This window comes from Cnephaeus nilssonii, assembly GCF_951640355.1.
Source record: "Cnephaeus nilssonii genome assembly, chromosome: 16".
Classification (NCBI taxonomy): Eukaryota; Metazoa; Chordata; class Mammalia; order Chiroptera; family Vespertilionidae; genus Cnephaeus; species Cnephaeus nilssonii.
In genome coordinates this window covers 43,047,220-43,058,819 of record NC_137087.1, presented here as the reverse complement: position 1 = coordinate 43,058,819, position 11,600 = coordinate 43,047,220, and the positions used below count along the sequence as shown (strand labels likewise).

Genomic DNA, 11,600 nt, shown 5'->3' with positions numbered 1-11,600 from the left:
AGAGGTAAGCCCAAGGTTGACCGTGAGGAAGGGCTGGAGGGGCAGCTCTGTTTGTGCATTGGAGTAGAGTGGCAAGCAGTGGTTCAGATGGGATGGGTGCATTGCTGCTCAGACTATCCAAACACAGACCAGGTTGCTTTGACTTGGCCTATGTCAGCGTAAATTGAAGCCTCTAAGACATTTCACTTTGGCTGCAGGCAGAACGGAGCCACATGCAGCCTAGATCCCGGTGCCCCTACACACAGATAAGCTCTTTGACCTGGTCACTCTGTATATTACTTCTGGCCACTCTTTGCCCTATCGAGGTCAGAGGATGCTTCTGGGTGGATACCCAGTGTGTTGCAGAGGTCCTGACTTGTGTCCATGGAGTCTTCGTCTGCACTCTGCTTTGGCAGGAATCAGTCGCTGCAGGAATCAGGACTGCTCTGCTACTTAACTAACATCCTTGCTCTCCTGCTTCAATCCAAAGGGAAGGGCACAGAGTAGGCCAAATAGCTGATGCTGTGAGGACCAACAGGCGCAGGCTGGGGTGGACCTTTTACTCCACTGTGCCCTGGGCTGGCGCTGGGCTGTCCTGTTGGGGTTGTAGCTAGACCAGCCTTCCCCAGAACCTCACAGGGAGGGAAGTAAAAAAAAGACATCCCACCCTGTACTCAAAACTTAAAACAGTACTGCTTGGATCCCTTCCTCCACTTCCTGACCCTAGAGGGTTAAATCTGGAGGGTACAACGCCACCCCTTCCTCCTACTTCCCGCCTCTCCCCCAACCACCCCCTTACCTTTAAAAAGTTAAAAAATGTCTGCAGTCGAAATCTCTTAAAGGGGCGGTGCTGGTGAACGAGTACTCTTGGCACGAGTTGCTGAGAAGGCTGGCTAGGGGCGTGAGTTCGCTCCACCAAGCACCAAAACACAGAAGAAAAAAAAAAGGAAAAAAAAAAAAGAGAGCGAGAAAGAGAGAGAGCAAGGGGGGTGGGGGGAGGAAGGGAAAAAAGGGGGGAAAAGCAGACAGACACACACTTTAGATAAGGACAATTAGTCACCAGCGAGACCCTGTAGGAAGAGAGGTTTAAATCAGAGGGATTTAATGAGGGTGCTCTGTGCCTTCCCTGAAGCCATGCCCTCCAGCAACTCCCGCCCCCCCTGGTGCCTAGCCCCGGTGGCTCTCTTCTTGGCTCTGTTGCTCCATCTCTTCCTTTCCTCCCAAGCTGGAGACAGGAGACCCTTGCCTGTAGGCAGAACTCCAGGTTTGAAGGAAAAGACCCTGATTCTACTTGATGTGAGCACCAAGAACCCAATCAGGACAGTCAATGAGAACTTCCTCTCTCTGCAGCTGGATCCGTCCATCATTCATGATGGCTGGCTCGATTTCTTAAGGTAAGGCAGGGGCTTCCATGGATCATTTTTTTTAAAGTAACAACCCCTACCCCTCCTATCTCCCATTCCAAGGGGGAAGAAGAAAATAAGCCAAGCGGATCTCTCAAAGAGAAGAAAGGAGGTTTTCCTCCTCCTGGAATATTTGCTGTGAGGCTGTAACTGGTGATTGAGAAAAGCAATGTTTTCTATTAAGATGCACATGTTTGCAATGCAGAAGGCATTTCAGAAACTTATCAGTTATGACTGAAGAAATGTTGTGCTTACATATATCTGCAATTAGTCTACCCGTCTCCTTTTGAAAAAGAGACGAGCTTCAGGACAGTTACAAAAGTGAAGAAAAGGTCTCCAGCAACAAAGACCCGAGAGGAATGTATGTATGTATGTGTGTGAGAGTGCGTGTCTGCGTGTGTGTCTGTGAGTGTTCAAGCGGGGAATAGCACGAAAATGGAATTTTCCACGGAAAGATAGTTTTGTCAGTTCTCTCCAACTCCCAGACAGAAAATGAATTTAAGCAGAGGCTTGGAGCGATAGACAAGTGGGTCAGATTTTTAAATTTTTATTTTACACCCTCCACTGTCATCTCGACTGGAGGACTTTGTAGGATGCTTTACATAGACCGAAGACTCCCCCCCCCCCCCCCCAGTCCCTCCTCCTTAAATCTCCTGCGGTAACTGCATAGTTTAGTTTTTCTTTAAAGAAAAAAAATCCTCGTTCTGATCATAGCGTATATAAGGATAGCGGAAAGGGTTCTAGAAATACTCCGGGGATGTTTCAGAAGTCTGAACCCGGCACTGGCGGATTAGCAAACCCGGAGGCTTGGGTTCACAGACCCCCTCACTCTAGGGCTTGGAATCCCTCTCGCCAGTTGTTCATGTTCAGCAGTTAGGCAACCACGATCCCTTCCCATCAGGGACAGAGTCGCAGTGTAAAAAAAGAAAAAAAATAAAACAAATCATCTGTAGTGCTGAATCCAAGTGCTGAGTTTTTAAAAATCCCTCCAAATTGGAGCCTCAGCTGTGGGCTCACCCAAAGAGTCTTGAGCGCTCTTAGTCTCCTTTCTCCGCCCTGAGGCCGCGACCGCTGCGCTTCTTTCGTGAGTATCTTTGACTCCTCGCGAAATTCGAGTTTTGCTTCTCGTGTGCGCCCGCCCCTCACTCAGCCCTCTGGGTCTCCTCAGGACTCTGCCGGGTCAGCGGACTCGGCAGGTAGCGGAGGCGCAACATGGGGCTCCTTCCACGTGGAGCAAACCTTGTGTGAGGACTGAGTGGCTGTCGCCGCCGCCTCCGAGGCCGCTTCAGTTGCTGCCCGCGTCTCCGCTGGGAGGGCGGGAACAGCTCCGCGCCGCCTGGCGTCCTCCTTGGAAGCTCTTCCCCGCAGCAGAACTGCTGCAGAAACGTGTCTCTGAGCTTGTCCCCAGGTGGGGGGCAACCGGGGTTTGCCGACTTACACACCCCACTTGCATTGCACTTATCCAGCTGCGCAGACTCCTTCAGGATTCTTTTTTAAAAAAACATCCTGTTTGTGCCAAATGCTTGCCACAGAAAAGATTCTGGAAGGCGGCATTGGGGGAAGAAGCCGTGGCGGGGCGTATTTGCATTGGCTGTGCAGGCTTCCGGACGGACCGTTGCTGGAAACGCCGATTCCGCAGGTCGGACTTCTCTGTCCGCGGAGGGCCACGCGCTTTCCTGGAACGCAGTCCTAGAGTTCGCCGCCGCCAGACTGCCCCGGCGGCCAAGACTTCTCAGAAAGTCCCTAAGCGGAATCTCCGTCCCCTCTCTCATATCTGTCCCCTTTATGATACTCTTTAGTTTCTCCATTTGGGTTTGGATTTTCAGAACCTGAACCAGCAAAGTGTTAAAAATAACGTATAGTAAGAGCATCTACAATTGCTATTTTCCCACCTCTTTCCGAAGTAGCAGCGCTTGTATTAAAAAACACACAAAACCAAACCAAAAACTAGGGAAATCCTGAACCTAAATAGCGGTAAATGCTATTGTTCTGGTGCTCCTCCGACGCGCAGGTTCCAACTTTCGGCAAACTTCACTTTCCCCATCGCTTCTAAACGGCTCCAAGTGGGAAGGAAAAAAGATGGAGCCCCACTGGGAGGAGGGGAGAAGAATGATACCTTTCTGAGATCACTCTGAATTACTGTAGGGGGTCAAAGAAATATTGCCTTTCCTGTGCAAAGCAGGGGTGGAGGTATTCACAGAAAAGCAAGGATTTACCCCGGGAATCTCCCTCGACCTGGTCTCTGGGAGGTGGATGCGGTTGCTCTAAAGTAGTGGAAAAGCAAAATCAATTTAGGCATTAAAAAACAAAGTTAGAATCAATTTGACCTCAGGTGCCTGGTCTGAGAGGAAGAAAGAAAGAAAGAAGATGGATTTAACTTTCTCTACTGAAGTTGCGGTGCCCTTGGGGCCGAGGAGGCAGATCCTGGGGTTCAGCAGAAGTTTGGCAAAAAACGGAGCCCCGCGGCACGCGCGCTGCGCATCTCCTTCAGGAGCGCTTTCCCGGCAGCAGCAAAGCCGGGCAACTGCGCCTAAACCCCGTGTTCTCAGAGGTGCCCCCCCTACCCCCTTACACACTCTTAAGGAACACAATCTAGCCCTTTGGAAATTACTACCTTTGGCGAGCAGCGTCGGGGTGTCCGAGGGAGGGGTCCGTGGCCAGCTGGGCGCAAAAGGCAGGGTTGGGCCAAGGGCAGGGGCTACAGGCGCACGCTAAAGGCCGCGGAGCGGCCAGGAGCCCGTGCAGTCCGCGGGCTGTGGCGGACACCGAGCCTCTGAGCCTGGGCCAGGTCGCTTGCAGAGAGTGGAAAGAGGGCCCTGCTGGGTGCTCGCGGCCTCCCGCCTTCCCTCGGGATCCTTTCCTCTCTCTTTCTCTACTCCGCAGCTCCAAGCGTCTGGTGACCCTGGCCCGGGGACTTTCGCCGGCCTTTCTGCGCTTCGGGGGCAAAAGGACTGACTTCCTGCAGTTCCAGAACCTGAGGAACCCGGCGAAAAGCCGCGGGGGCCCCGGCCCTGATTACTATCTCAAAAACTATGAGGATGGTGAGAAACTTGCTTCCCATTCTTGCGGGGTGGGGGAAGTTTGGAAAGTGGGAGCGAGCTGTGTGTGGATCGGGTGGGTGGAGGTAGATTTGGAGGAGAGCCTGGTAGAAGCTCCCCTGAAAAGCTGGTAGTAGCTGCAGGTGAGGGCACGCCGGAGTGTGGGACTCCTGACATGATTACGCAAAAGGTAGTCCAGGTCCCAGCTGCTTGCCTTCCGCTGGGCTGCTAAATCCCAAGGCCATGTGTAGCCCAAACTTCTGGAAGGCTAGTCCAGTGGGGAGAAGATGCAGTGGGTTTCTTGAGAAAATACAGGCGGGTTTATAGGCTATTAAAGGTCAGGTTCACATTTCATTGCTAAAATTCTAGAAAAAAGTGGCTATTTTTATTTCTTGCTTTCCTGAGGTGAGAATCCAGCCCTTTTTTGAAACCTACCCTAAAGTTTTCTGAAATAATCCCTTTTAGATTGGTCCCTTGTTAGGGAAGGTTTGAAAATCTCCACAGTCGGTTCTCCTTTAGACTGCCTAATCTCATAGTCACATTAAAAAAGAAAATTAAAATGGGATTATAAATGCCAGCCTTCTTTCCTGCCAGGATCAGATGAGCTAAGTGTTTGGCTTTGAAAATTCCAGATCCTGTTCCAGTGTGAGGTGGACCAATCTTTTTAGGTTTGAATAGTTGCATTTTCAGTAGGGAAAAATGGTATTTAAAAAATTTGTTTAGGGGGTTTGGTGTTAATATCTATGAACTTCCTGTGTGGGTAAAGGGACATACTTTTTTTCATACAGGCAAGATGGGAATTGGTGGGTCCTCAGCCACTGAGGCTGTTTAGATTAGATAGAAGAGGCATTAGTGTCCATTTTTGGAGGGATATCTCTGTCCTGCTGTTCCTTCTCCTAAGTGAGTTACAGTTTTATTTTTAAAGGGTTCAGGGACAGTTTCTCATAGCTCCCTGGATTTTGTTACACCTTGTCCTTATAAATCAGCAAAACGAGAAAATGCTGTTGTATTTTCTGGGGCTTTCACTGGATGGGAATTCTGGAGAGGTACTGGGATTTATTTCAAGGGTGGCTGAGAAACTTTTTTTTAAAATGCCAGAATGGAGAAAGAGAACAAGGCTGAGACTTCTTGAGTTTGAAGTGTGAATAGAACTTCTTTTATAATATCTGCCAAAGTGTGTAGGTATTTAAGGCTATATCTTTTCAAAGGTAAATGTCATTGCCATAAAGATTAGATTGCAAGTAGATTTTGCTGTCATTCAGCATAAAATCCTGAACAGCAGCTCTGTTGGTAATTTGACCCAGGGCCTTATAGCTCCCAGGGTCACTGTCAGCTCTTGTGATCAGACACAAGAAGGGAAAATATTAATGCTTTCCTGATGAAATAGCTCTTCTTAGAATCCATTTGAAATATTTCCTCTTTAGTTTGTAGGAAAACTTGTAAGAGCCCCAGGAACCACTGGGGGGAAATGACCATTTATAAGTTATAGGAATTGGCCTTTTTCTCCAAAACTTGTACCTAGAATTATATTACTGATTCATTGAGAACATGAGATCATCTTCAAATGAAGGATACAATTTGTTTCCCTTTGTAAAAGGAGAAAGTGGGCACCATGGGGAGAAAATAAATTGGCAAAAGACTGTGCCCCATAAAACTTCATAGAATTTTAAAAAGTCAGAATTGGAAAAGACCTAAGAGATCATCTTCAATCCTCCCACCATTTCAGGGGCCAGCCAGTACAGGATCATTCCATATGGAATCCTTTTCTTGTTTTGTCCAACCTGGCATTAAATATCTCTAGGAATATAGTTTTCACCACTTCTATGGTAGAGAGTTCTTCTGTCTCATAGGTTTTTGCCAGCAAATTTATCCTGAGATTTTCCTTTATACATATTCCCTATATAGTTATAATTACTCATTTTGTATTTTTTAGATGTCTACCTTGAAAATAATTTCTGTCCTTGGCATATCACCTTCAAAAGAAGAGGTTTTGTCATAGCTGTTTTTTATCTAGACTACCTGGATTTAATTCTTTTAAAAACTTTCTTTAAAGTCAGTTCTTCCAGACACTGATCTATTTTATTGCTCCTAGCTGAACTTCTTTGATTTATGTCTCTTGGTAATAAGATGCTCTGAACTATATCAGTATTTGAGTCCTTAGCAGAGTTAAAGAGAGTGGGAATGCCCTATTTCTGCCCTTTGATGCTTACATATCCTTAAGTCACCATGTTGTCTTTGTTGTTGCATATTGCATTGCAGAATTCAAGGCAAAATTGTTTTAGGTATAGTCTCAGCAATTTTGAAAATTATACTTCAGTTATTTTTCATTCAGTGACAATTTTCATCTTAAAATAATTAGGTCTTCTTAGTAAATGGCTCTATAATAGGCACTTAGGCATAAGTACCTTATTTAAAAAAATATGTACTGACTTAAACATATTGTATAATAACAGAGTCATGTGGCTTCTATTTTCCAAATAATTTTTAAGTACTTTAATGCACTACGTTTTCTCTTTCTACAGCCATTGTTTATCACTTTTGGAACTTCTTTGGTTACTCCTTTAATATACTCTATGCTTAGGCAACTTAAATTTTATAGAAACATGGTGATGATGGAGAAAATAAAAATTGGGTTGTTCTTCATACCTTGGAATCTTACCCTTTGCCTAACTTCCTCTCTGTCCTGTGATGTTATGCTTTTCTTGCTCTCAACAAAGAAATTTGGGTTAATCTTTTGTTCATAAGTTTGTTTTGCTCCAATCTGTCCTTCTTTGTTACATATTCTATGTGCTTTCTTTATATACCTGCCTCTTTGCTGCCATAACCATACCTTTAATCAAGTTGTACACCATTTATTATGCACATCAAAAACCAGCTTAATATTTCTAAAATATCACATTCATCATATCATCCTTTAAAAACATTTTTTTCCAATTACAGTTGACATAACAATATTATATTAGTTTCAGGTATAGCATGTCACTCTTTTGCTAAAAAAATGATTATTTTTGGATTGCTTACAGAAATGTTTAAACTCCTCAACTTGGCATTCAAGGCCTTTTACATTTAAATCTCAGCTTACCTTCTGTAACTTGTGTTTTGATATACCTTTTAATACAACCCTACTTAATTTCACTATCTTAAAGCACTGTCTAAACCCCATACCTATGTTCAGCTGGTATATCTCTGCTTTGAATCCCTTTCTCTTGGCTTTATTCAAATCTCACCCCCTACCCTGCCCAATTCCTGAAGGCCTGTTGCAAATGCCCCTTATTTCCACAAAGCCTTTCCTGAATAAGGCATTCCATAACCATCTCTTCTTTCTCTGGACCGTTGTAGCTTTTACTCTTTATGCTGTTCTTTTGGCCCTCTCTACTTTCTTTTGCTTTTTCACTTTTCACACAGGTATTTGTTTGTTTTAACTTTCCAAGTGGCTCCGTTGGCTGAAGCAACATCCCGTACATACACAAAAAAAGGTGGTGCGTTCGTTCCTGGTTGGGGCACACGCCTAGGTTGCGGGTTTGATCCACAGTCGGGGCGTGTGTGGGAGGTGACTGATCGATATTTCTCACATTGATGTCTCTCTCTCTCTCTCTCTCTCTCTCTCTCTCTCTCTCTCAAACAATCAATAAAAACATATCTTTGGGTGAGGATTAAAAAAAAGAATGCACATTCTTTATAGGAAGGGATCATATTTAATTATTGTGTATCCCCAAATATCTAGCATAATGTATGACACATAGTAAAACTTCAGCAAATATTTTTGGATACATAAAAGGTTAAGAGCACTGTTAAAGGCACTGGGAAAATGGAGGTGACCAGTGAAGAAAAGAATGACTACAAACATGAAGATTCTATTCATTTTTCATCTTCAGTGCATGTTCCCATGAAGTCCGCTTTTAAGGCTTAGTTTAATGACATTCTTCATTTTCGTAGCCATGTACTCTTTATCTTTGGTAGTCTAAGTTGTCTTGGTTTCATGCGCTATATTAAATCAACCTTACCACTTGGTTTAAAGCCTTGCACTGGACTCCACTATTTTTTTTTATTGTATCTGTTTCTTCTGTGCTTTTACTTTTGCTTTTTCTTGTTAGTCTTATGTAGTTGCTATGTCTAACTTTTCAATTCCTGATTAAACAGTGCCTTTCACAAGTTTATTATTTTTGTCTCTATTTCCTGAAGATTTTCTCTTCAGAGAGCTTTTGAAATCCTAAATGATCAGTGTGAGTACACTTTGTAAACTCTAAGGCACTATACAACTATTATTATTGTTCTTTTCTCCAGGAACTTTTCCTAGTTTTAGTAGAGGTGAGGTAATTAATTCTTTTTCTTTCTATCCCCATTCCATTAATGAAGACATATGACATAAGAATAGTACAACTGCCAAAATACATATTTACCTTGAACATATCCACCTTCCATTATCTCATTTTACTTCACCTAAATGTTTCTTGAAATTCAATTATACTTAACAAGTATTTATTTATTTAAAAAGAACAAATATTTATTGATTATCTACTTTGTGTTTAGTTTCATGCTGAAAAAAGAATGGCAGAATATCAAATAAAAAATACTGTCCTAAATCACCATTAGAACACAACAGTAAAAAACTGCTATAGGTAAGATTTATAATCAGTGTTAAGAAAAGGAGTCCAGCTGGTGTGGCTCAGTGGTTGCGCGTGGACCCAGGAACCAAGAGATTGCCAGTTTGATTCCCAGTCACACGGCTCAATCCCCAGTAGGGGGCATGCAGGAGGCAGCTGATTGATGATGTTCCTCCCTCATCGATGTTTCTATCTCTCTATCCCTATCCCTTCCCCTCTCTCTCTGAAAGAAAAAAATCAATTAAAAATAATTTTTTATTGTGGTGGTTTTAGAATATGTTCTTAAATTCTTTGATACTTTACATCTAGGATATGATGATTGACTTCTCTTGAGTGTACACTGGATTTAATGACTTGCTTCTAAAGAAGAGAGTCTTAAAGGGGAAAATAATAACTTTATGGTGGAGAAAATGATAGACATTATTTCAGCAAAGTGATCAAGGTTAACATCAGCAGATAAGTCATGTTGATATCAGGTATTTCCTGATATGATGTGATCAGAAGGGCACTTCACCTTTGTGATATTCTTTTCCCACATCCACAACTCTCTATAAATCTGAGAAAACAGATTGAAGGACACTATAAAATATCTCACCTGACCCTTCAAAATACATTGTTCTTGCTGTCAGTGAACTAATAATTTAGTGAGATAATAATTTATACTGATAAAACTGAAGAGTAACACAAAGACAATATATAATAAAGTGCAAAGTAGAACATAATAGTTTTTCAGGGTATAACAGGAAAAGTGGAGATGAATACTTGCCAGACTTAGATGGGAGTTAGGTTGGGCCTTTTCAAAGATGGGTAGATTTTGGAGGAAGAGACAAGGAGAGAGGACATTTAACTAAAAGGAAAGAGCATGAACCAAAGCCTAAGTATGTGTTTGAGCACATACCTTAACCCTAACCCTAACCCTAACCCTAACCCTAAACCTTGGCTTCATTGTAGGTACATTGTTAGAAATTATCTTAATTCATGTTGCTAGAACCATGTCAAATTTTTTATAGACACTCATTTGCACATTTTTGTTAATTCAGAAATGTTTATATTTTTAAAAAGCTGTAAAAATAAAGTGCATGTTAGAAATTACACTAAGAAAAGCTCATATTGCTAGAATTATGTCCAAATTGAGTTTTAAGAAGTTCTTATATTTCTGTTAGCTCCAAAATATGTAATTAAAAAAAAGAGAAGAAAGTACCTATTTGAGAGGAAGGTTTGGTTGGGTAAATCCAAATTAGATTATGAGAACCTTGCATTTTAGGTGTAGTAAAATGGAATTGGCCCTATAGGAAAATAGAGGCCATTATAAATTATTTTACTCCATTGGAGAAGGGGAGGACATTTTCAGCCTGAGCAGTGACCCTTGCCCTCTCCCATTCTCCTTTTCCAAATCATTGCACACATTTAAGTACTCTAGTATGTTATACCTGCACTTGATGAGGTTTGAGTTATGAAGCATGTTTGAAAGGTAATTAAAATTGAATTATTAATTTGATTCTTACATTACAGGGCATATAAAAATTTTTTTTTAGAATTTGCTTGATAATTTTTGTGTTACCCTTCCTTTTTTTTTTTTTTTAACTCTTCCTTCTTTTACAGGGTAAAAATAGCCCTGTATTTTATTATATTCATTCACTCATGAACTTGATCATTGAATAAACAGCTAGTTCCAGACTCTAGTTTGACACTGAGGCTGGGAAGATGAATGAAGCCCAGGTACTATTGTCACATTACATACTACTGATCTCTTGTCACTTAGCAACGTAAGCCAAAAGTAGTTTCTGGAGATTTTTAAACCCAAGAAAAGCTTCCATTCCAGCTTCATCATTTGGTATTTATGATTTGTCTGCCAGTAACTTTAGGGTTTGATACAATTTAATATTATATTAAAGGATTTATTTTCTGTAATATTTGAAATTTGGTAACTAGGTCTTGAGTGCTAGCTGCAGCTCACTGTACCCCTGTGAATTTGAATGTGTCTCACAAAGATATAGTCATCATGTCAAAATTTAGTCATTGTGGCCATCTGTATAGTGCTTGAAGTAATAAAGATCAGGATACTCTGATCTATTGCTTGTAGAAGTGGCTTAATTAATTTGAGTGAATAAAAAAGTCCAGTAAATAAACCTTCCAGTCTCAACCACATTTGTATAATTATCACCTGGTCATTGAGGCCAAAGTTAATTCATACAGTTGTGTGTACCTGTACAACACAGATTGTGCTACTGTTGTCAGTACAAAATATCATTATTTTTCTTGCCAAAGTTATTTAAATTCTCTCTCCTGTTCTCCCAAACACTCTTGTTGAGATGGGTACTTCATGAAGAAAAGAAGTTTCTTTCAAAATTTCCTGGGCCTACCAGTTACATGGTCTGGGCTCCTGGAGTCAGGAGCCTCTTCTGAGAATCCTTCATCAAAATGGATTAGATGTTAGGGAATCTTAACTTCAGTGCTTCTTAGTATCTCAATCAAGTTTTCATTTATCTTAGTGTATGAGGCAATGGATTGGAACTCTGAGAAGTGTGTGTGTATGTTTATGAGGGAGGGGTAAAGGAAGGAGGAGGGTACAGGGG

The 11,600-nt window shown here is 42.1% G+C and overlaps 1 protein-coding gene across 2 annotated transcripts in view; it reads left to right on the top strand.

The window, feature by feature from the left end:
- Positions 1-1,038: 1,038 nt before the first annotated feature.
- Positions 1,039-11,600, top strand: part of HPSE2 (heparanase 2 (inactive)) — a 538,739-nt gene continuing 528,177 nt past the window's right edge. For both annotated transcript variants that reach the window (XM_079793868.1, XM_079793867.1), the window contains exons 1-2: positions 1,039-1,373; positions 4,266-4,423. In XM_079793868.1, coding sequence (XP_079649994.1) covers positions 1,084-1,373; positions 4,266-4,423 — 448 coding nt within the window. In that variant the 5' untranslated portion in view covers positions 1,039-1,083. The remainder of the gene's footprint in view (positions 1,374-4,265; positions 4,424-11,600) is intronic.